The 27,269-nt window shown below is 31.5% G+C and overlaps 1 protein-coding gene across 1 annotated transcript; it reads right to left on the bottom strand.

Annotated features, from left to right (window-relative positions):
* Positions 1–508: 508 nt before the first annotated feature.
* On the bottom strand, positions 509–4,039 carry LOC137806712 (glucan endo-1,3-beta-glucosidase 1-like). Its single transcript, XM_068606962.1, has 5 exons — positions 3,793–4,039; positions 3,470–3,593; positions 2,050–3,363; positions 1,088–1,115; positions 509–922 (listed from the first exon to the last, which is right to left on the bottom strand). The coding sequence occupies exons 2-5, from the start codon at positions 3,528–3,530 to the stop codon at positions 751–753; spliced, it is 1,575 nt and encodes a 524-aa protein (XP_068463063.1). The 5' UTR covers positions 3,531–3,593; positions 3,793–4,039; the 3' UTR covers positions 509–750.
* Between the last annotated feature and the right edge of the window lie 23,230 nt (positions 4,040–27,269).

The raw sequence follows: 27,269 nt of genomic DNA, 5'->3' as shown, positions 1-27,269 counted from the left end.
TATAGAACAAATTAAAAGTAAAATTTAGAAAATTAAATCTAATTTTAATGAAAAAAATTTATATCTAATTTTAATGAAAAAAAAAATTGTCATATTCTAAAATTATTTAGTGTGTTATCTTATATGCATAAATTTAAAGCACAATTTCAAAGTATTCAAATTAAGTATATACGTGTATTCCATAGCTTTAAAGCCCCTTTTAACTTGGAAGAAGAAAAAGTGGGCATACTCAGAAAGTGAAAAATGGTTGGCCTGAGGAGCACTTCTACCTTTTTTGGTAAGAAAAATAAATGCATTCTCAGCTAGACAGCTACCTTCCAAAACTAACTTCTATATTTTTTTTTCTGGGTGAAAATAAATTAAAATTGTTTGGTATTTGGTATAAAATATAAATATTCAGAGAACTTTTTAGCCAACAAATTGCATAGAGAAAACAGAAAGCTAATTTGAATGGAAAAAAAGCGACTCGTGAGCAAAAAATGACTCAAATTATTTTCAGACACAGAGATAATGGTAACGAACATGTTTGATGATACACATGCTGAACAAATTGATTAAGGAATACATACGTTAATTACAAGAGCCCTGCCAAAAATAATCAACGCTACTTTCTAATAAAAGGAAGCAACTACATAAGCCCTAAGTTTAGACCTACAGATCATGCACGATTCCGTTCCTCTTATCACCTTATCCTTAACTCTATGAAATTCAAAATTCCAAAAAGAACAAAAAAATTGAATTATTTGCACCTCATAAAAGAACCAACAACAAAGTAGGGAGACATGCAGCCAAGGAAATGTGCAAAATGTTGTGAATTGCACTTATTTTTATGCTGTTAAAGGTTTTGAGCCTAAACTTTTCCCCTGCACTGCTTGATACGGTAGAGTTCACCACCTCCTTTGTCTTGTTACTCACTTTTTGACTGCATCACATGGAATGAGTAATCAATCACAACTGGGTAAAGATTCAGGTTGTTTAATAAAATAACAGATGTTCAGATTTTGAGCATAACAAAGATCCTCATTACAGAACCATATATGATAATTTAGAAAAACAATACGGAAACTAGGCAGAAGTTGTTTCTTACCTTCCAGGAAATATACAGCTCCCGTGACCTGCAAGGGTATTCCCCACATGAAAAAAAAAATATTAATCACAAGTGTTATACCTGGAAACAGACAACATAGAGAAAAAAACACAAAACCGTGGAGCCCATTCTGCACTGATCATATATCAAAAGTACTCGCTGGAGCTAGCAAGCAAGACTACACAGTAAGAAATTGCCCTGTAAAAATTGGAGAGTACGAAAATTACAACTCTGTGAAGGTAATCTAGAAACACGGTCCAGAATCCCAGCATTTGTCAGGAGAAACTGTGTGCTCTCAGACAAACCAGCATCCAACTAAGGCATGGAGTGGGTGCCAGTCCATGGAAATGCAATTGCCAGCTCCCCCTTTCTCTTTCAATTTTCACACAATAAAGCCAAACCAAAGGGGGCATTTGCAGTGCGTGGGCACCACACACAAAAATGCCTCGAATCATTACCTCCCCTCACCTCTATTTTCAAATCATTTCTCCTTTTCTAATCACAAGTAAACCCTCTAATCACTAAGTGCTATTTCGGCCCTGAGGTCTATACTAATCCTTACCCTAGTGAGCTTCCTAAAACTATTTTACATGAACTTTTCATTACAAAAAGAGTAAAGTCTCTACCACGGTAAACCCTCGAATCACTAATGGTCATGGCATGATCCTAGTGAGTTTCCTGAAACCAATTCTAATCTAAACTTTTAAGCACCAAAAAAAAAGGAACATCTCTCACAATAGTGACACAAAACTTTTCCTTTTATTCTTAATTAGTTAATCGTGCACTATTACCACAAACTTAAGGTATGCTAATTAGAGAAAACAAGAAAGACAGACCATAATTACTCTAAATCGGGAACCCATTTATTAAAATTAACTAAAGATCTATTTCTCGTTTATCTTGCTTCCAATTGCGGCTTAATTGAGCAAAATGACATTGAGAAAACTAAAAACTGAACTTACTGGGATCGGTGGTGGTGATCATAGCCACCCCTTTGAAGTCACAAGTCCCTTGAGACTTGCCTTCTTTCTGGTAATAGCTATCAAACGCATAAGAAGCATGGTTCTTCACATTATTAGGCTGGTAGCAACTCTCCCCCGGCTGAATCTCCGAACAATTGGCCCTTCCTGGTCCACAAGCCCAATCCAGCGCAGCCTGCAACGTCTTCGAATCAAACCCATCCATGGCAATGCAGTATGTCTGATTGGTAGTATCGTTCGCCATAAAGGTCCCAATTCCAGAAACATGAAGCAGATACGCCGGCGTAGAGTTCCCGTAAAACAAACCCCAATTGGCCTCCGACACCGGTGGAGCCCTCAAGTCTTCATTAAAGAGTTCGTAGATAAACACACTTGAAGTAGTTTCGGGATGCAAAGGGGATCCACTGCGATCAAATACATGCCGAATCAAGTTGGAATTGTAGGTATCAGCATTGTCCCTGGTGGCATAAGGCTCCTTAGAGTCACCCTTGGCAGGCCACCCAGTTTCGGTGACAAGAACAACAACATCGGTGATGTTGAGGTTCTTCATGGAGAAATAGGCGGCGTCGATCATGGCATCAAGCACATTGGTGTAGTGAAGCAAGGTGTTGGGGTCGACCATTTCCTTGTTAGGAGTGAGGGGTTTGAAGAGGGCATTGTCGAGAGGAACCACGCCCTTTTTCTGCATGAAGACGTAGTAGGGGTAGAGGTTCATCATGAGAGGGGAACCGGTGCGGGAGAGGAACTGAAGGAAAGGGAGAATGACGGAGACGAGGGTCTGGTTGAAGTAAGCCTGAGAGGGAGGGAAAGGCTCGAGAATAATGGAGGCGGCATGAGGGGTTGAGACCTTGATCTGTTGGTGGAGGTTGGAAGCGACGAGGGCGTTGTAGAGGGACTCAACGGCGGGGAGAATGAGGGGGCCGGAGGAGGGGACGGTGGTGAGAACCTCGTCGCCGACGGAGATTCCGGCGATGAGGGTTTGGGGGTAGTAAGCAACGACGTTTCGGTCGATCCAGGAAGCTGCGGTGGCGTTAGAGGAGCCAATGGCGAGGAGCTGGTTGTTGGGGACGCTGATGATCACGCGAATCTTGGTCCCCGACAAGGCTTTGAGGATGTCCGGGTTAGCATCGTAGATTCGCACGTGCGTTATCTTCTGCAGTTGAAGGAACGCGACCAGGTCCGAGGCTGGTGGAAGGTTGGAGACGTCCATGCCGATGTTGACGCCCACGAATGGAAGCTTCTCCTCCTCCTCTTCATTTCGGTCCTTCAGCAGGGACTGTAATGGTTCTGCTTCAGCTGCAATGCAAATTGAAAGCGAGTTAATTACTATAATTCAGCACTGCAAATACTTGCTTCACTACTGCTAACCGGTTTTTGAAGAGTTTGGGAGTTTGTGGATTACCTAAGGTGGAGAAAGAGAGGAAGAGTATGTGAATGAGAAAGAGGAGCTTAGAGTTTGCCATTGAGAACGAGGGTGAACTTCACTTCCTCATCCCCTGCTTCTGATTCTGCCTCAGCTACAAATCCTTGCATTATCTCATCAAAACATTATAATTATTTATTTGTGTATTTATTTAAATATTGGTGAGTATTTAAGGTAGGTGGAATTTTGGTGTGTTGGTGAGTGAACAGAAGAAGAAAATGTGGAGAGGAGGGATGGGGTTAAGAATTGAAATGGAGAGAGAGATCCACCAAATAATGGAGATGTTAGTTTGTTGCACTTACTTCATTCTTTTCTCACACTTCACTGCAAACTATTCTTCCCTGTCCCTTCAGATTCTTGCTCCATCCAACATATTTTCATCCACTCCTTTCTCTAAAATGTCCTTCAACTACAACCCTATATAGTCTAAATGAAAAAGGGTAAAAATCTATTTATACTGTTTTCATAAAGAGAAGTTAGTAAAGGCAAAATCCTCCAAAAGAGGTTTTAAATTTTGAAACTATTTCTTTGCTGCATGTCCTTCACCCACACAAAGTTGTAATATGTTTTAATTATTAAATTTGGATTAAGAAAAAAGACATTTCACGTACTTAATTTGGGAAAGGGGCTTGGCTTTCTTTGTCAGAGTTTGGACATTTGCGCAAAGAAAAGTAGAAAAATAAAGAAAATTGTCGAACCTTCAGACAACGCGGCTGGGGTAAAACTGTAATTCAACACTTCATTGGTGGAAGACAGTCCCATTTCTTTTTGGTCTATTTGCCTTCCCTTCTGTTGCTACTTTCTACCCAAACCATGCTCTAACATCTGTACCTGCTAAATAACTTTAAAAATTCATATCCACTTCATAATAAAGTTGTAGTAATTAACTTTTTATAATCATTTCCACTGTTCTTAAATTATAAAATTACAGCAGGAAAGCCTTCTTTTTGAATTTCTATGCTATAATGCTTTCGGAAGCCACAGTGGCTTATTTCCTAGTTTGAATTAACTTACTAATCAATTATGATTATGTAACATGTACTATTAACGGGGTAACATAAAAAGGAAACTGTATTTTTCTTTGCATTGGCATCTTAATTGGGATTAGAAAAGTTATATTTAGAATATACACCCAATTTAACTTTTTATCTAGATGAGAGGTACAAAACAAGCGAATATAACCAGTAGAGATGTTATTGATTTCAACATGTGAAAACTCTGTTAGCAACAAAACAAGTAATATTCAGAAAACTAGCTGTAGTGACAGTTTTGCACCAGATGCAAACAGAGAACCAGAAAGACAGAATCACTTGTGCTCACGCATTGCTACATATCATCAGGCTATATCACAACCACCCAATCAACCTTTCCCCATTGTCAAATCTATGAACAGTCCAATACCCGTAGTCTATTCATTGCTTAATCTCAAGAAAGTTATGTTTGGGCCACCAACACGCCACTCATATTATTTGCTACTTTTGAAGCTTTAGATTTTAATAATAATCATGATAATTAGTTAAAGAATAACAATCATTATGTTTGCTTAGATAGCCAACTTTAGATCAATAAAGAAGAAAGGGGAAGCAAGGTATTGAGATGTTCCGACTCATGCCCACTAAAATACTCTCTATAGGGATGCTGTTGAGGCCTCACAGTGGGTTCCTCAACCACAAACTCACCACATGTTCACACCCCTATGATCCAAATAATAGACCTTTAACTAAAAAATGGCAAAAAAACCAAGCATAAGTAGACATAATAAAGACTATATATATTAATGGACAAAAAAAATTGTTGCGATCTTTCTGTTGAACTTGAAACACTTGTTCTGGCAACAAAGCAAAATTGTAAAATGGTAAGAGTTTACTTTTCCCACTTTCCATTCACTGCTGCATTTTCTGCAAATACCACTTTGTCGGGTCAATTTTCCATCAGACCATAACTAATTCGTTGCTAACAGATATTCAACCATACCAAACATAAAATGCAAAACTATTCTTGGTCATTTTAGTTACCATTTGCATTATTTTCTTGTACATGTATGTATTCCCACCTTACACAGTAGTTTTACTAGACTAAATCAACACTCACTCTAGTATATAGGATCAGAGGCAAAACTATTGAGAATTGAGTAACTTCATTTGGCCATATCTCTTGAAAGGTAATGAACTTTAAAATGATGGCAAGGGAAACACAGACTAGAGTACATGAGAAGTGAGCATTGACAAGAACTATGGAACTTGACAGAGTGATCGCGTGTGTATGATATAGTTCTGATTATTTACTACATCCTTCAAGGGCACAGCGTGTCCTTCATGCTTTTGCTTCAATTATGGCTGCAGAATCATTTCTGACTTTTTTTTTCGTTAATAGTACGGATTTGGGTATTATTTTCCTACATAACACCATTTGCACTTTATTTCTCTTCAATACCACTAACTTGTACAAACAGAACTCTCATCTTTATTTTTTAAATGCAAAAAAAAAAAAATGCTTTTAGAATTTGGTATATGGGAGTCAAACTCTCAGTATTTTTTTTTCAATGATAATAAACAGTAGCGGAAAAAGATCGTTTGAGAAATGATTGAAATCTGATTTGTAAAAAATATAATTTTGACTTTTATTTTAGTCTTTGGGCGTATGAATTTTCATTTGAAATTAATTATGCCATAATCGAATGTTTCAAGAATTTGTTATTGATGATTTCAATTCTGGGGTATTTTTTTATTTTATTTCTTATTTTTGGTGTTGAAGTGAAATAAATTTTGGTTTTTTATGGATGATCGAAATTTGGTTTCCAATTTTCGACTTTTATGCGGTGATCGGGTTTTTCCGATAATGGAAATGAGTGAAAAAGGTTGTTTGGTGGATGATCTAAATCTGGTTTTTGAAAAATATAATTTCTACTTTTTGACTTGGCCTATGAATGTTCATCCGAAATTAATTATGCGGTAACTGAATTCTGGAATGATGTTTTGGATTTTTTGTTTGCTTTGTCTAGAGTGAATAGGAAAGAAAAATAAATATTAGTTAAAATTAAATAAATCCAGTTTTCACTTTGTCATATGAATGTTCATCCAGAATTAATTATGCGGTAATCAAATTTTAGGATGATTTTTTACAATTTTTTATTTCTTTGTCAGGAGTGAATGAAAAAAAAAGAAAAGAAATATAAAATAATATAAATTTAAGAAGAAATAAAATAATAATTTTTAAAAACTTTTTGTAAGTAAGAAATGTTTTGAAAAATTGAATTAAAAATGGGGAGAATAAATTTTATCTTATAGGAAAAAATTATTAAATTATGTAAGGTTAAATTATTAAATTTTGTTTTGTAGTGAGTTTAAATATTTATAAAACTGAAATAGAAGGAAATTTGAAATTTGAAATTTAAAAATATAAAATTTTAAAAGGATAATATTAATATAAATAGAATAAAATAAAATATTTTATAGGTACTTTCATGTAAGTAAATATTATGGATAAAATAAATGTAAAGTTGTAATATTGTTTTGTTTTTTTGTATTTTTATAATAAATTTGAATTGTAAAGAATAAATTATAATAAATTTGTAAATATATTTTTATAGTAAAATTCAAATTGAATGAAAAAATTGTAATAAATTATAATATTGGTACCAAATTAGATGTTGTTATTTTTTTTAAAAAAAAGATATCAAAATAAGTAATAATAAAAATTAGATAAAATTGTTGGGATATTTTATAAAAAAAATTAATTGAATGGTTTAAAAAATTGTAAAAATTAAATTATTCATTGTTGATATGTATGCAATCATAAAAAAATTAATTGAATATGTTTATTATTGATTTTAATAAAAAAAATAATTTTAAAGTAAAAAATAAATTATATTTAAATTGAAAGATTATGTAAATAAAGAATGAATTATATATAAATATATATTATAAAGTATAATAATAAATATTATATAATCATCTTTAGATATAAATAAATATAAGAAAACATAAAGAGAAATGTAATATGTGGTGATAATTAATTAAAATATAATTTATATATTAGTTAAAGGCGGATGAAAGACAATCCATAAGATTTGTATAACATAAATATATAACAACAATGAAAGCATTACTAATTTAGAAAAATGTAGATGTTGATTTGTCATGATGGTTGATGTAGGTACTATTCTCAAAGTCCCGAGCAAATTCTTGCGGTGTTGCATCTTCACGTTGCACACTTGGGTTAAGAAGTTGAGTAGTTTTCGATTAATTATTTGTTGGACGTCAACAACATTTTGTATTTGTGCGTGTACAAGTTTTTTATTGACAACTCTTGCTGGACGACGGTAGTTTATTTCTGTAACCTATTTTCGGTCTCCATATTGTAGTATCTCTGATATGTTGTGAAATAGTTGATTAAAAGAGTAGTTATGTGGGATTGACATTCTTTTAGGGTTGACACATTTATAGGTTAAACCATAACAATTTCAACTTTTTATTATGGTGGCCTGTTGAATATGTCCTCCATAGTAGATTATTGCTTCAGTTGAAGTGATTTAGTCTTGATTTGTTGTAGAGTTGGATGTAGTCGGTGCGTTTAGAAGGCACAAAAATTTCTCTGCAAATCTTGTTAACTTGACATACATTCCAATTATTATAAGAAAGGGAAATTGAGATTTCCAAGTTAAGAATTCTGAAACATTTTCATCAGTTACTATCTTAACAACATCGTACCTCATTTACTCTTGTATGATTACTTGAGGCCGACAGTAGTACAACTTCATTAACAATGTTTGATCTTGTAGTCCCAAAGTACCACATACTTTTTCCTTTAAATGGGAGAAGGTACAATTATGAGGGATGCGGAAAAATTTAGGAGACATACATTCTATTATCCTACCATTTGCAAAGACAACAACAAGATCAAAATTGTAAAAATTCTCATTGACTGTTATGAAAAGATGGTCCCTGTGAAGATGAAAGAAAAAGTTTTGGAAAGAAGGAAGAATTTGTATATATTTTGTGTTACCTTAATGGTTTCAAAGTGGTGTGTGGGTGAAAGCTTGAATTTATAGCTGGAGAATGATTGAGATAGAAATAAAGATTGTTGTTTATGATATGTGCAATGAATTATGTGTATTAGATGATAAATTTATTACAAGTATTATCATGTGCACATTAAAAGAGAAGATGGTGTTGGTACATTGGTGTTGTTGAAGTCTATCTTTTGAGACATGTGCAGTAAGGAAAAACAGTTGTGGAGAAAAGATGTAATGATTTGCCTTATTTGCATTATTGTGTTATGTGGCCTTAGGAAAAACAATAATGGAGGAGTGATGTGATCATTCACATAATTGTGTTGTGTGGCTTGAGGAAAGAACCTATAGAAAGTCATGTAACAATGCACATTATTATGTTTTGTGACCTGAGCAAAAGCAATTATGAGGAAGTGATGTGACTATGCATATTATTGTCCTGTGTAACCTGGGGAGAAATAATTATGGAGGAGTGATGAGACAATAGACATTATTGTCTTGTGTATTAATTTTCTCACACATTTTGTACCATTACTAACATTGTGAATTGTTTTTAAATGTTTTCATGTCTATTAGTTGAAAATTGTTGTTAATTATTGAAATGATGTAGTATATGTTGAAGATAAAAAGGAAAATAAATGACAAACGCACATTCATTTAATATTTTCTTGAATGATACATTAAATAGTTTGTGTGAAATTAAACATAATTAATGACGAGAAATGGACACTTCAGTAATGTTGGAACATGTTCTTTTTTTTTGTCCTGGACTTTGACAATATGAACATTTTGTGGTCCGACCATTTGTTAGCTTATATCCATATTAGTCCTTATTCGACTTGACTTAGGCCTCCCCTTTGAGGTTCTTTTCATGTCGGGACTTGGGCATAGTATTTGACCAATGTATGCAGACCAATATTTTTCATTTCCGATTTCACCAAATAGTCATTCGTAAACATGAAAGACCTGTTGCAATGTGTATTACATGTGAGATGTACCTAGCAAAATTGTGGTGAGCATGTTTGCATGCAACAAACACATGAGAGCATGGTTGATGTGAATTGATTTTAGATTGACACATTTTAGAGGTTCCTCCTTTGTTTATGATTTTTTAGATTAACAATTTAAGGTGAGAACCCAAAGAAGATCCCCACCGGACATGAACTTAACCAAGTAGTTAAGTAAGTGTGAAGGTTCACTTCTAGAGGACAAAGATATTAACATAAAAATAACAGTTTTATAAAAAAAACAAACATATTCACATCTAAAAAAAACTTTTTACATATTCAAAACTAGGAAAAAAAAAACAAAATCTTTACAAAAATATACAGATCTAGAAAACAAAAAAAAAACAAAATTATTCACATCTAAAAAGAAAAACAAAATCTTTACAACAATATTCAAATCTAAAACAACAATAAAAACTAAAAAAAAAAAATTATTCACATAAAAAAATAGTTAGTATATTCACAATATTTAGGAAATTATACTCAACAACTCAAACATATTCTCCGGCAACGACGTCAAAAACTTGATGATTTTTTACGGCAAGTGCACCGCGTTTGTCAAAAGTAATAATTGTCCCTAAGGACGGATATCGATCCCACAAGGAACAGTGAATTATTGAGTACAATATTCGCTAAATATAACAACAAAACAAAACAATAAAAAGAGTTTAGAAGTGATGGTGTTGGCACTGATCAATAAGAAAACAAACAAATAATTCGTTGCTTCAATTGGAAAAATAGGGATTAAGTTTCATCTCTCCCACTTTCATGTATTTTGATTAGCATGTTAATATTGAGTTCTTTGATTGAAATTGATGCCCGTAGAAAATTCATTTATATCGATCTCTCGCACATAAAATCCTTAAAATGTTTCTTAAATATCGATCCCTCGCATATTTATAAAAACAACTTAGAATCACACTCAGACGTTAATGGCAATTAACATTTTAAGTCTATCCTTAGCACTCAAATATGTTAAGTATTGATGTTTAGGTCCGAACCCTAAAAATACCTCTCGGTCAGATTTAAGATTCTCAATTTGTCACGGAAGTTAAAAGTAAAACAACACTACCAATAATCAATCAAGAACTGAATATTAATATATAAGATATCACCTCAATACATAAGAGTTTGAGCAGATTACTCCCAAATCCCAAAGGGTAGAATTAGCCACGCATACTTCTAACACCTTCCATTCTGCCAATTGGGTTACAATTCACTTTATGGTGTTTTTCTCTCAATCTGGCACACTAGGGTTGAGCCTCTAGTCCCCTATTTAACCTAATGTTCTAAGGTTAGGTTGCTTCTTGTGTCGTACTAATGGGCTAAGTGATAAAACATAAAAAAGGCTCAATCTGTCTCTGCATCTTTTTTCCATTTTGGGACCTTCCATCTTTCTCTTTTTAGCTCAAATCATTCATCTTTAATCCAAATCTCCAATCTTCCCTAGAAATCTGCAATTAACAACACATTTAGTAATAAAATACTCTTATTCAAATAAAGATCATAAAAAATGTAAAAAGGTATAAATTCATAAATTAAGGATTATTTTATATGTAAATTAGCAATAAATCCTCATAAGTGTCTATATTTTAATATGAAATATTACTGAAATTAGACACTTATCACTCTCCCCAACTTAGAATCTTGCTTGTCCTCAAGCAAAGTAAATGAATATATTTGAATTTAAATATCAAACAACTTAATTCACTAAACAACAGATCAAATTAGAAACTTATGATGCTTCCAAATTCAAATATAAAAAAATATAGACACATTCAATTTCCAGGATTAAATCAAAACAAATAAATGACAATTCATCAAGGAATATCTTCTCATATTCTCATAGGTAAGTGTTTCTCTCTATTTTCACTGAATCATAACAAATAACAGTTGCTTTTTATTTCATCTTCAAATCACAAACATATTAGAAACATGAATCTTGAGGTCTTTTCCATAGTTGTAATGAGGTTGGGCTTCCAAAAAATATTGGTTTTTCTTAGATAACAAAATGCACATCTTAAAGAAGAAGAACATACCTACAATTCAATTATAGAGAACATATATGTTATCTAATCACCACTTTCTTTCGATGTCCTTTTTCCTCATTTTCTTTCTAACTTTTGATGATTTTCATTATGATTTTTTTTTCTTTTTTCTTCCTTTTTTTTTTCTTCTTTTGTTTCTTTTTCTTTTTTTCAATAATAGGAAAAAATTCTCCCTATTTTCAACCTTTTGAGCTTTCACAATCAGAACCAACCATTCCCTTTTCTATATGTATTGCATCTATGTTCTCCTTCCTTAAACATGCTAAAGGGTAGTAAAATATATCATTAAAGGTTAAGGTGCAATATTAACAAAAAATTTCTTAGCCCAAAGGGGATATATAAAAAATGGGATTCTAATAAGATAAAGGTTGACTATTTGGTCATGGCTCCTAATTAACACAATAAATGCCTCAATCATCTTCATGCTCTTTTATGATGTAACAAAAATCAAAATTAAGCAACCACAACTGTCAATTCATCAGTAAAACTCTCAAAACTGTTTAAGGTTCACACACTCACTTGGTTTAATTGGTTTCATTCCATTTTGTCTTGTCATTATCTGTCGTAATCAATCATCCTATTAAATTTTCATGTATCATAATTTTAACTACATTTGAATAGGGATTCAATCATATTTTCTTTTCTAACCTGTGTCTAATTCATTTAACTATTTAATATTTAAACACAAATTCTTTTTTCCACAATTCAAAATTAATATTCTAGTTCTTTTTTATTTGAAAGAATAAACTAGAAAACAAACAAATTAAAACGAAAATTTATTCAAGAAAGATAATTCAAAACCTAACAAACTAACAAAACAACAAATTTATTCAAAATGCAAAATAATCAATTTAAACAAACTAAACAAATAAGCAAATAAACAAAAAACAAAATAACCAAAAAATAAAATAAAAACTAAACAGAAAATAAAATTCAAATAACTGAAAAAAAAAGAATTAGAAAGATAAAACCATATTTTTACTCAATCCCCTCTTCTTAAGAAGACATCAAGCTTTTTGTTAAAATCTTTATCTATAGTCTTGTTTCATTTGCTGGATTTGTCCCCCTAAGTAATAGAACCTGTCCTGAGGTCAAAATACATAACTTGCAAAATGATTAGGAGACATATAGGATTTTCATTTTTTTATTTATTATTTTTTATTATTTTTTCAAAAAATAAAATCAACAAAGGTAACAAAACAACATAAAACTAAAATGTGGGTTGGGTTGCCTCCCAACAAGCGCTCGTTTAACGTCATATAGCTTGACGCCAGTTTCTTTCCAGGGCGACATACATAGGTTGGGTTTCCCTTGAAATTCTCCATGGTTTACCAGCTGGACTTATTTGATAGGAGTGATTGGCTAGACAAAATTTCCTAATCACTTCATTATTAAAATCATATGTTCTCTCTCAACTGGTGATAGGTACCGTCATCATCATCTCCCAGTCTTTTTCTAACTTCTCCTGGTTTCTCTTTTCTTTATTTTTAACTTCTATTCTTCCGAGTTGGCTTCTCAATTTCTCAATCTATAACAACTTGTTTTCTTAATATCTTAAGACAACTCAAGTAAGGATTAGAATAACAAGCAAACAACTTTTTTTTTTTTATAAAATGGAATAAAGAAAAATAGAAAATTTAAAATAACAAAAGATAGAGAAATAAATAGTAAATGAAAAACAGAACAATAAACAAAATAAAATAAACAAAAACTTACTTAAATATAAACTAAATAAAATAATAAAACTAAAATTTTTAACAAAGAAAAAAATGAAATAAATAAAACAAGAATAATATATAAAAACTAAAAAGAATACAAAATAAAACAAATAAAAAAAACTTAAATAACTAACTAACTAAGAAAACTAAAACAGAATATATAGATAAAAAAAAACTTGCGTAAAATAAAAACTAAGAATGAAATAAAAGAAAATAATAAAACTAAAACTAAAAATAGAATAAAATAAAATAACATAAAATAAATAACTATTAAGAGAAAATAAATAAATAAATAAAATAAAAATGAAACAAAAATAAAAAAGAAACTAGTAGTAATAAATAACTAATTAAAATAAATAAATAGAAACTACGTAAACTCTAAATAAACTACTTAAGCTAAACGTAAAAAAAAAGACTAAAATAAAATATGAAAAAACAAAATCCAAATCAAAATAAAATAAAATAAAAATAAGAATAAAAACAAAAACAAAATAAAATAATTACAGTAAACAAGAAACTACGTAAACGAAACATAAAAACAAAAAACTTAAGAATAAAATAAAATATAACAAAAAAAAAGTAAACAAATAAAAAATTAAAAAACAAAAACTTAAAAAGAAAAAATATTAACGTAAAACTAACAGTTTTATAAAAAAAACAAACATATTCACATCTAAAAAAAACTTTTTACATATTCAAAACTAGGAAAAAAAAATAAAATCTTTACAAAAATATACAGATCTAAAAATAAATAAATAAAATTATTCACATCTAAAAAGAAAAACAAAATTTTTACAACAATATTCAAATAAAAAAAAACAATAAAAACTAAAAAAAAAATTATTCACATGAAAAAAATAGTTAGAATATTCACATTATTTAGGAAATTATAGTTAACAACTCAAATCTGTTCTCCAACGACACCAAAAACTTGATGACTTGCAGCGTTTGTCAAAAGTAATAATTGTTCCTAAGGACGAATATCGATCCCACAAAGAACAATGAATTATCGAGTACAATATATTCCCTAAATATAACAAAAAAACAATAAAAAAAGTTTAAAAGTGATGGTGTTGGCACTGATCAATAAGAAAACAAACAAAGAATTCGTTGCTTCAATTGGAAAAATAGGATTAAGTTTCATCTCTCCCACTCTCATGTATTTTGATTAGCATGTTAAAGCTTATGGAAGAAGAAGGATTGTCACACCACTTTGAGAAATGAGGCACTCCAAGATGAGGGGTGAAAGAGCCGTCACTTGAAGTGCTCACACACTCAAGATAAGACCGACCCATTATGAGAACTCTCAAGCCTCACAAAAACACTCCTATATTGTTTCTTTACTATCCAAATTCAATGTGTGAAATACATGAATCAAGACACTCTATGTATAGGAGGGAGTATCTTGGAGAACAAAATAGAGGGGTAGGGGTGTCATTTGTGAGAAACCTTCTAGAAGGTAGGTCAAAGAAACCTAAGCCTAGAAGCACTTTTTTATGAAAGGTGAACTAGACTAGGTTATGACATCTTTCAACATGTAGAGGAGGGTGTCCTTACTATCAGTAGCAGAGTCTCAGTCTTCTTGTATCTTCCTTGCCATGAACCTAGTGATTGGGCTTGAGCTTGGACTTCTTCCATCAAGACTCTTGCATGGGACAACAGTATGATAACCAACTTGGTTGAGTCGATGAACTCTATTTCGAAGAAAACAAGAAACCTTCCAATATCTTTCATGGTGATGACAACATACACCTGCTGTAATAAATTCTTTACGGATAGAGGCGAGCAACTGGAAGCCATGATGGTTGCTAGACATATATACTCTAAAGTTGCAGCAAAAGCATTGGAAGATACACAGTCAAAGGCAAACACTCATATAGTGTTTTCCCATGACATGAGGAACACCCGATTTTTGCTAGGAAAAAAAAAACAAAATCCAAGAGAAGTACGACCACAAGACTGATTTGCAGTTCGCTTAGACAAATTGTGGTGTGATTGTGGAAAATTCGAAAAACTACCACTACCATTGATACAACCCAATTAGCCAAGCAGATGACCAAGGACACAAGAAATATTTCACACTGTGATCAGTCATCTCAGTATTTAAGACAAGGCCCCACCAAATATTGGAAGGACCTTAGCATAAGAAGAACTGGTAGACTAGAGCATCAAATGTTCTTCCTTCTGGTCTTCTTACAAGACAAAAATGTTTGTAAATAAATTGGGCTCATTTTGGGGGTCCAAAAAGAAGAATAAACTAGAGTATGGTGTGCTTAGTAATTTGAGTAGAGTGTGCTTAACTATTTGAGTAATTTGAATAAACTAAAGTTAACATATAAGTCCTCATATATTAAGAGTAATACGTACTTTTAATTGATTAAATAATTTTTTTTTGTCAAGCTATAAACTTACAGCAAATGCTCCCTGCACCATATCACACCCAACCTGATACTGGAAATGACAAAAATACTCTTCCAAAATGATGAAAATAACCTTAAAAAAGAAGGGTATAAATAAAAATTACCACCGGAATCTTTTATCCATAAATATTCCAAGTTTATATATCCAAAACACATTCTTGAATTTCAATTTTTTTTTTATCTAGAATGTATTTTTAATTTTGTATTCCAAATTTTTTTATCCGAAATGTTTTTTTTTTTAATTATATTTACTATTCTAGATTTTTAAATTCGAAATAAAGGTAATTTTAGAAATTTTAAAAAATATAGGATGCAGGTTAGAATTGCTGTGATGCAGGAAGAAATTGTCTAAACTTACACCTCAAGAGGGGATGATGAAAAAGCAAAACATGCCTAATGAAATGGGCCGTCACAGACATGTCCATCAAGGCAAATTCTCGCAGTACCATATCAATTCTAACATGCATCCTATTTATTATTAAAAATAATAAAAATAATTTTTTAAAATGATAAAGATAACCTTAGATAAAATAAGGGTGTGGATAAAAATTACTTCCAAAAATTTCCAAAAATTTCCAGAAATTTTTGAATTCTGGAAATTCTTATCCAGCAATTTTGTGTTCCAGATTTTTTCTCTGGAATGTATTTCTTTTAATCTTGAATTATATTTATTATTTCAGATTTTCAAATCCAGAATAAGAGTAATTTTGGAAATTTAAAATATGATAAGATGCAAGTTAAAAGTGATATAGTGCAGGAAGAAATTGTTGTCCGTCAAATAAGAAAGGCCCATTCAGGTGTTAATATCGGTTTTTGCGTTGACATTTTGGTAAAAGAAAAACTCATGTTGGAAAAATTAGTAGTCTAAGCTGTATGATGATATTGTTTTGAGAATTTTTTTCCACCTCGCACAATGTATCTTAACAATGCAAACAATTTTCAGAATAGAGCAAACTCTTTTGGAAAGAATTCGTAGGAAATATTGTTTGTTAGCCTAATAATAGATACGAGTGTGATGAGTTTTAGAAAAAATGTCTGTAAGTAAAAATCAGCGTCGTTCTCAACAATGAGGTTAAATTCGACATTTTTCAAAACAATCTTGTTATGAACTGCATATATTATTTGGATTTAGAATTCTTTTGCTAGAAGAGAGAGAGGTGGGTAGTGGGAAGAAAGAGAAAGATTAGTAATTGTTTTTTCATCAAAATGGTACAATTTCATTTGTTTATCATTAAAATGAAAAGAAAAAAATAATTATTTATAACTTTAAGTTGTGTCTAGTTGACATAACTTATTTATGTGTATGATGATTTTAGTTTGAAATAAGTGAAACATCAAAGTCACGTCATAGGAAGAGGCTTATGATTTAAACTTTTTAGAAAGAAAACTGTGTGCAGTAAACATGACTTTAATTAAAATTTTGATTATGATTTAATTGAAATCGTGTTTGAGTGACAATATTTCAGTATTAAATAAAAACAACTAAAGTTGTGCATGGCCATAATGATTTTCATTATTTTTATTTAATACTGAAATTGTGTCACCATTACACAACTTCTTCAATGGTTAACTTTTTAGTTGGATAATATGTGCTCGTGTTAGTTAAGAGTGAATGTATAATTTAATAAGTTAAATTAATTAATAATTTATTTTAAATTTGTGGTTGATAATATATGAACTAAATAAATTATGTACTAAATACTAGTGTTTTTAGCAATGTGTTAATGATGGATGTTGAAATTTAATAAATTAAATTAAGTATTATTTAAACTTTGGGTGTAACATATGAAATAAAGAATTGATGTATTAAAAATTTATTTAGCATTTAATTTTACAATATTAATATTATGTTAAAAATTATTTAATGAACTTTGTTGTTGAATGAATTAGTATTTATATTGTGATATAATATTATTTTTTTGAGTAAAAAAAATATGAGTATGTGGTGGCAGATGATTGTTGCTACTTGAGGTATGTATTACATCATCGTCAGACGTAGGTTCTAAAGGCATTATGTAGCGGATAATATGTCTAATGTACCATTGAATGTAAGGTGTATTATCATGCAAGTGACAATTTCCGTGGAACTAAATCCCTTTAATTACTCAATTATGTTGGTCATTCCACATTGTTATCCACCTTTTGTGTTGTGGTCAATATCGATAAGTTCTTCCTCTTATGTCCTCTTTGTGCACCTGATCTAGGTTTAATGGGTCAATTGAAATACTTGGTCAAAACCCAAACTACTACATGACCCGATTAGCTTGACGAAATTCAACTGTTGCAAAAAAGATAAGAAGAACAACTATCTGACTTACAGGAGAAATATCAATAGTAATCAGAGGACTAAGTTCATTGCAACGACTAACAGACTACAATAACGATCAAGAAACATTATTAGGATGACTAACTCGTAAATTATGACAAAATGTATAAATTTTCATCAAATAATATGATAAACAACCTGTTTGGGTTGAAGGAGATCAAATGTATTACGTAATTGAGTAAATGAAGTGATAGTTGTTAGAATTAGAGGCCTTAAACAAGAGAGGAGGTGAATTGGTTATGAAATATTTTCTCAAAGATTGAAGGTAGAGTGAAAAACTATAAAGAATCAATCAATTGAAAATTCCAGTCAACCAAAAGAAAATTGTTTTAAGTTTGATTCCAGAAAATCAACTAGTTGTTTATACTAGTAGATTTGAAAAACAATGTTAAAACAGTTTAATGAGTGTAGGAATAGAGAGATTCTCTTTCTTAGTTAATGCATATGAGCGTAAAACAACCTTTTTATACTCCAATCAAATGGTAAAAGCAGTTAAATCAACCAAAAGCTTTCAGAATCATTTAAAATAGATTAAAACCTCTTAACAAAATTCTGTTAAGGTTTTTAAAAAAACAATCAGTTGATTTCTTGAAACAACCAGTTGAATCTGTTTGACATCAAAGCCAAAACAAAGCTAAGCTTTTCCAAGCCATTTTAAAAACCACTAAGTGTCAAACAACAGGTTGAATCGACATTTCAATAGGTTGAAATTTCACACCATTTTAGAAAACCCATCTTTTTTAAAAGATTAAGACTCAAATGAACTTGAATCATCTTAAGGAGTGAATTAACATTTCAAAGACTATTAGACAACACACACACAACCAACAACAAGATCTTCAAGCTTTCCTCATGGATTTGGAGACATCAAAGCATCTTGTTCAACAGTAGTTGTGTGGTCCTTTGCATCAACCAATACCATCTTAGATCAATAGTAATTATGTTAGACTTAAACACCACAAGGGTTCAAGTGTATAGTAATATCAAAGTTTTCAACAATATTTTCATCATTTAGTGGCTCAATAGCCAAAGAAATGCATGTAATGAGATCCCAAACCCAAAATTGTAGAATAAACATAAAACTTCTAATATTATCTTTGTTGAAATCTGTGGCCTAGAGCATGATATAGACATGCCAAGATAGTTGAGTCGCAGTTGTAATTTGACACATAATTCAACATCTCAAGAAGATTTCACATGTGATTAATTTCAAACGTGATGAAGTTGTTGCATCTCAACATGACTTCATATAATGATCGTTAAACGAAAACTTCAAAAATGAAAACTTAAGAAATGAAAACTTAAATTAAAATAGCTGGTGAAAATTGAATACATTAAAATTTTTAAAAAAATATATCCTACATTTAAAAAGTTTAAAGTACGTGCACTAATTTCAAATGAGAAAAATTAAATTGTTTAATTGCACCATTTAAATGATATTACATCAAGTTTTCAGAAATATCTATATCTGTGAGATGTTTACAATTTTTGTATTCATGAGTTATAACAAATGAACCTAAACCCTACTTCAATTCACTGAAGAAAAATTCAATTCAAGGAATCTTTGCCCATATCAATGACAACAAAATAACGACTTAATGCAAAATCAAATTTTAATCAATCAACCAACATCACTGCCACATCTTCAAATGTTATATAAGACCAATCCAATGTCATTCTATACACATTTATGAAGGAGTTCAACATCAAAAATATGTTTTGGAATGTTATGAGAGTGAATCACATTCTTTGTTGAAAAATTGCATAGGTATATTTTTTTCCATATATCAAATTATGTTGCTATTACAAAATGTTATGTTAAGTTTTTATACTTTACAAGTGAAAAATGGACATTTTTCACGTACCTGGTAGTTTTAGGACAGTTGAGGAATAACTAATTATAAGAGTTATGGTGAATGTTTTCAACTCCAAAGATGGAGATCTCATGTCATAGGTGGGTGGTTTTCTAACATCCTCAACCCAACCATATCAATGTAATTGTAGGACATGATAGAATATTCAATATGACCTTACTGAGTGGATGTGCTTAATTCAAAAGAGTCTACTAAAAATGTGATAAAGCAATTCCACATTGAGTAGGGCTACAAATTTTTGGTTATCAAATAAAAGACGGGCATATATATAGCAAGATTCATACAATATGACAATGGTTGCACGTGACAACTTTGAACATTTTATAGAAAAATTCGAGATCAATGGTAGATAAAGAAAATTGAAGTGCCTCACACATGTTTCTCAATCGTGCTTTCCACGAATCACGTAAATTTGGATTCAAACCAAATTGTTTCCATTGTGGTCAATTCATTGAAGACAAATCCTTCCATCATGATTAAAAGTTTAATAGCATAAATAAAAAATGGACATGGTTATTCTATCACATACAAAAGAACTTGGATTGCAAAACAAAATTATCTTGATATGGAATTCAAGAAGTAAGAGGACTCATGATCATCTACCAAGATGGTTAGAATTTTCACAACAAACTATTTTGATTTTGAGCACAATTGTATAATCTGTTACTAATTTGTATGTTGTTGACGATGTCTAAGACAACTCGTGTTACATCTTAAAACGTGTGTAAATAGTATTTCAAACCTTGAATTTATGAGTTCAATTATTACAAGCCCATACTTCAAGTTGTTGAGACATTTTTTTTAGGAAAAAATCATGAAACTTTATTGACTGCAATTGATTAAGATGAAAACTGCAACATATTTTCTTTGGCTTTTGCAATTGTTACAGGAAAGACAAAGGAAGCTATGATATGGTTCTTTCAATTGTTGATGCATACGTCACACCCCAACCAAATGTATGCATGATAGCTGATAGAGGAACAACCATATTATCAACATTACAACCTCCAAAGGTTGGTTAGGAAGTAGATAATATGTAATTAGTGTTTTGCATCCATTATATAACATCAAACTTCAACAAGAAATTAAAAAATGTGGCGTTTATTATTCCTTAATTTCTATTATACACATTTTTACAAAATTTGAATAATTTATGTAATTTTATTTATCAAATTGTCCTAGGTTATGAAATAAAACAACTCACTCTTCAAGCCAAGTTATTTGCTATGTCATATTATGACATGAAGCTTCCTAGATAGATAAAAAAACTAGTAGAAAAGTGGACTCAGACATATGACCGTGGCAAGAGGTATGTGACATGTAACAAAAAATTTAGCCAATTGCATGAATTCTATTTTGAAGATAGAACAATCCTTACTCATTTGTACTCTTATTAAAACAACCTTTGAAAGAACGAATTCATGGTTTGTTGAATGATGGACTAAGGTAGATTATGTGTTATGAGCATGTATTCGTTTTCCAAAAGATATTAATGCTTTACTAAGAAAAATGCCAACAATCTACCATGTGTCATGTGCACAAATTCAAAGTTTGATGTTCAGGAGATAATCACTCCCTATCTCTGACACTGACTTATGTCACTCACAATCAAATTAAATGAAAGGTGGTGTAATTGTGGAGAGTTTCAAGCTTTTTGTCTGCCTTGTTATCATGTCATCGTTGTTTACTCACATTGTCATTTGTAACTAATGACGTTTGTCAATCCAATTTATAGTCTCCACAATATTTACATGTTTAAGAGGTCCAATTTCATGTAGTGCAAAATGATGATTATTGGAATGCTTATACGAAACCGAATTTCATTCCTGAACCCCCACATGAGACATAAGGAATCTAGAATATCAGCAACTATATGTATCCATAAGAAAATGAATTCTCCTGTTAAAAAAATGACTCTTATTGTCAGAATGAAGATAATAATAGAAGCAATTTCCCCTATCAACAATAGAATGTCGTAATTTCTAACATTTTTGTATTCACTTTAATTCAATATCATTACTTAACCTAACATCTTTATTTCTTTTACTTAGGCCTTTTTTTTCTACAACATAATTCGTACATATAGTTTAGGTACCTTATATTATCTTATTCTTCTAACACATAAAATAAATCAATTCAAATTTTCAGTCTAAAATTAAATCAATCATTATACCAATTTTCAAACTCATGAATTTGTCAAATATTTATTAATACAATTCAACACTTTATCAGAAGCATCCCCTTAACTCTAAATAAATATAACAACTTTTGAAATATTTTCATTACAAAAAAAAAAGCACTACTTGACAAAAAAAAGTAACCATTGTAGAAGTCGAGCATGAGTGACACGACTTTAGTGTTAAATAAAAATAATTAGATTCGTTAAAGATATGCATGACTTCAATTTTATTTTATTTAACATTGAAGTCGTACCACTCATGCACCACTTCAATTAAATCCTAATCAAAATTTTAATCAAAGTCGCACAATTTTTCTTCTAAATTTTTTGAATCAAAATCGTCCTACATAGTACAAGTTTGATGTTTCACCTAATCCAAAAGTGCAAATAATACATTTTACATCGATTTTAGGAAGCTTATTACATTGATTCCATCGTCGATGTAGATGCCAACGATATAGAAAGTCCATTACATTTTACATCAGTTCGATAATCGATGTAATAAGAAACATATTACATTGATTTCATACAAAAATCGATGTAATAGACCATGTTTGTTTGATTTACTGACTTTTGTAGGACATATTACATCGGTGTTCTTGTCTGGAATCGATGTATTATGTCCTTTTTTACATAGGTTAAAATTTTAATCGATGTAATATTTAACATTTAAAAAAAAAATTAAAAATTATTACTTTCTCAACCTATAATTTTAAAAAAAACATACCAGTTATGAATAACAATAACAATTCAAAAGAAAAATTAAAAAAAAATATAATATCAATAAATATGATTTTTAATTCCAATATTCATCTCAAATATATATGTTCAATAAAACAAAAATATTATAAAAAATCAAATACAAATTATCTCAATCTAAACTTCCTCAATACTTAATATATTTATCTTAATCTGAATAATATTTTAAAAAATGAAATATAAGAAATAATAATCTTAAAAACTAACATATTTATATTTAAATTAAAAATATTTAGACATATACATTATCATCAAAATCATTAGCTATAAATGTAACATAAATAATAAGAGTAAAAAAAAATGTAAAACACTTACCCGGAATTGAAGCAACTCAAATGCAAATTAGTGGAGACAACAAAAAATACGGAATCAACCCAACTTGTTCTAGACACTAAAACAACTCTGAAAGTAGCGACGAAACCAACTCAAAAACACAACCCAACACCAAAGATCTTTGTGGACCAAAAAGGAAAAAACATAATCTATAAAATGAGGGAAATGGAGAGAGCAATCAACAATGACAAAACAAAAACTACAAGCTCCCCATCAGTCCAAAAAACCAAACCCAACAAAAGACAAAATACAATGCGACAATGGGGACTATAGTACAACGCGGTGAGAGAGAAAACTGAAAGACCACACCCTATGAAGAGGCAATGAAACTATCACACCACCCACCTCCATGACCAACATCTCCAATGCTCCAAAGAACCCAACCCCAAGAATGAAAATGAAAAATACGGCAACCATGGACTATACACGACGCAACAAGGGAGAAGAAACGGTGAATGTCTCGCACCACCACTATCACAACCAACGTCACCAGAGATCTAAAGAACCAAACCAAAAATGGAAATGCAAAGAATCGTGAGTAAGCGATGCAACGGGGGAAAAGAAAAAGAAAACGAGTGTGCGAAAGGAAAGTGAACGTCGAAACACAAAGCCTAAAATTTTAAAACAACACATATAACATCGGCTCCTGCATGCAACCAATGTTTTATGTGCTTATTGCATCGGTTGTGAGTACAATCGATGTAATATTGATGGAGATCAAGTTCAAGAAGAAATAGAAGCCAACACTCAAGGACAAGAGGAGGTGGAGGCCCAAGTAGAAGATGCTCAAAGAGTCAATAGCCCACCTCATAGGCTTACAAGAAGCAAATTTAAGGAATTAGGAAATAGTGGAAGATTGTTTTCTCTTTTGATAGTTTCTTGTGTATTAAAAGGTGCTTAGAGGGAAACATTAGACACCTCTTTTGTAAAAGCATCTTTAGGCTTTAGTTTAGGAAATTCTAGAAGCTTGGGAGTGAGCTTAGTAGGGGGGCGTGAGCTTAGGAGCTTTTTGGGTAGCTTAGGGAATAAGCTATGTAAATGACCGACCCTTGCTCCTATAAAAGGAGGGCTTAGGTCCTTCATAAATCAGATTTGAGAATTGATATAGCTAAACTTTCCCAAATTGGTGATAGAGTGTGTGAGAACTTGTCTTCTCCTCTTCCTTGTCTCATCTTGAGTGCCTTGGTTCTCTCAAGTGGCGGCATTAGCTCACTTATCTTGGAGCCTTCACACTTCAAGTGGCGTGACCATCAACCAAGCTCTTCATTCTCATAAGTTCCTCTCTTCTTCATCTTTTCATTTCATCTCCATGTTCATATGAAGCTAAAACATGTCTTAGGTTCCTTTTCTAGCATTTTCATTCGGTGTTTTAGCTTATTTCTTAATATGCTTCGGTTCATCTTCTCATTGGCTGGTTCCATTTGATTCTGCTTCTTTTCTTATTGTTTTGTTCGGTTCAATTCAGTTTTGAAGCTTTCTATTCGGTTCATTTACATTTGTGCACCTTTTAATCGGTTCAATTGGCAAGAAATGGGTCTTCCATGTGAGTTTGGTGTTTGGTGCAAGTTTTGGTGAGTTCTTGAAACATAGAACATTGATCCAATTCTATTAAAAGTGCCTATTCATTCTCCAACTCAAGTTGATTCCATAAAATGTCAAAGAATCATCTATATCTAGCTAGTGGAATCATATCATGTGGTATCAGAGGCAGAAATTGCAAAAATGACATCGCTTAAAGTGTAACAATGTGATTTTGAACATATTGTTAGAGATGATGACTTAAACAAGAGGGGGGGGGGGGGTGAATTGTTTCTAAAAGATTTTCGCAATTAATTTACTTTAGAATGAATCTTTAACAATCAACTCAGATAAGCATTTCAGAAAGTAAATCAAACAAACAAACCAACAAAAACAAATATTAGAATTTCAATCGGTTAAAAACACGATTTAACCGGTTGTTTATGGCAGCGAAAATATCAAACAGTTAAAGAGTTGAGAGAGAGAGAGATATACACACAAGGTTTATATTGGTTCACTCAATCTTTGAGCTACATCCAGTCCTCAGTCAAACCACTGAGTATTCCACTAAGTAACCGAACACAGATTACAAACACCCACAAAGAGGTGATCCTGAAACCACAAGACCTACTCATCCTCTTTGCACACAACACACACCTCAAGCCAAAATCAAACTGACTTTACAGGATTTTACAAAGACGTTTACATAATGTAATATGAACAATTACAAGAAACTAAGACAGGGTAGAAAACACCTGGAATAACAGTAAACCAGAAGCCCTATGATCAGTTCTTGAATCACAGCATAGCTCAAAAGGAATCTTGCTAAACTTGAAAAACTCCTTTTCACAAACAGATTGTAATCTCTCTTTTTGATCTCAAATCAGAGTGTAAAACTTCTATCTTTCTCTCGTTTTAAACATTTGGAAGAAAGCTATATTATAACCTTTAAAAAGCTGTCATTTAAAGCAGATTTGAACAATTGAATCAGTTAAAATAAGTTTTCAAAATACTGTTATGAAAACTCACTTTTAATCGGTTGAAACCACAATATAACCGGTTGAATGGTTTCAGTAGTTACACAACTGATTCAAAAAATAGTTTCAAAACTCCTTTTCCAGCTAAGTGACAAACAACCGATTGTCTCGAAATTTTAATTGGTTGTTTTTCCCTTTGCATGGAAATCAAAATAGCATAGGGATAATGAAAGTCACATAACCTCATAGCTTTTTGCATGTGCTTTTTGATTGTGTGAATCCAGTTGATCTTCACTTTGTTCATGATACAGTAGATCAAGAGAAGATCTTCTTCAGAAAGAGTTGAATGGTTGCTCCCCCTAGGTGTGAGAATCCATGAAACTATGAAAGCCACAAGCCTTTCATCAAGCTTCAACCCACAAACTGAAAATTTCTTCACTTTGGAGTGGGGATTCTTGAGACAACCTTTGTAAAACTGGATTTTGTTGAAATCTTCCACTACCCCAAGATTTCCCCTATTGATTCTCAGACTAGAAGCTTTCTGGCGAGTCACAACAGACCATACATCACTTGTGATGACCATATCTACACCTTTGACATGTGAAACAAGTGAGTCACCATAAAAAAGAAGGTTAGTGTAAAATACCTTTACAAGATTAAGATATATGTTCCGTGTAAGTTCTAGAAATCTCTTCAACTTTTTTTCTTTGAGAATGCTCCTCACAGAATCCAGCTTCTACTGTTTCATCCATGTGAAGAAAATAATCTTTTGTGTATTCACCTTTTTTCTACTTGTCTTAAGTAGATACTTGTTGATGAGATTGGTATCACCTGCAAACCATCCTTCAAGCTTTACAGAGCTTTTAACACCCCTTGATTTCATCCTTTTTGCAGAGGGAGGAGTGCCAGCAATTGCTTAATTCAGGAGGTTTTTAACTCACTCCAGAAATGAAACTTAAAACAGAGAAAAGAGAAAAACCAATTTGTATGTGAGAGAAATAACAACACATTGCATTGTCTTATATTAGCTAAACTTCATGGTCAAAGATGGCACAGATAGACATGTTTTCAAACTGAAAAACAAATCAAATTTGAACAATAAAGCTGACATAGTCAGTCAAACTAGAAAGGTACAGATTCGCATGTGATTTTGACCAAGCATTAAAGACAGTTTTGATTTTCAAGATTTGGAGGGATCTAATCTATTACTAGTAGATGCAACAGAGTTAAACCGTATTCAACCATTCAATTAATACACTTTTGACCATACACATCACTTGGTTCAACAGAATTACAAACCCGAATTTAAAATTTATAAACAGATTTGCCTAGAGTTTGTCAGATAGAAAATAATCGGTTGTTTCGAGGAAACAATCGGTTGAATTTATGTTCTGAGGAAAAAATTTCAAAAACCTATGTTGCATACAATCATTATTGCTTACCATGTTTGCAAGATATTAAAAGTAGGGGAACAGATAAAGCACACATCAATTACACATTGAAACACAGAGTAAAATACTTAATTGAATTTAAGCAACAATTGTTCTCAACAAAGAATGAGAATTTTATTCTCAGATTTCCTAATTATAGAAAGTTCAAAAGATCAGCA

Source organism: Phaseolus vulgaris, chromosome 3 (assembly GCF_000499845.2).
Source record: "Phaseolus vulgaris cultivar G19833 chromosome 3, P. vulgaris v2.0, whole genome shotgun sequence".
Lineage (NCBI taxonomy): Eukaryota > Viridiplantae > Streptophyta > Magnoliopsida > Fabales > Fabaceae > Phaseolus > Phaseolus vulgaris.
Note: the sequence above shows the minus strand (reverse complement) of the source record. Positions and strands in the feature narration are given on the sequence as shown.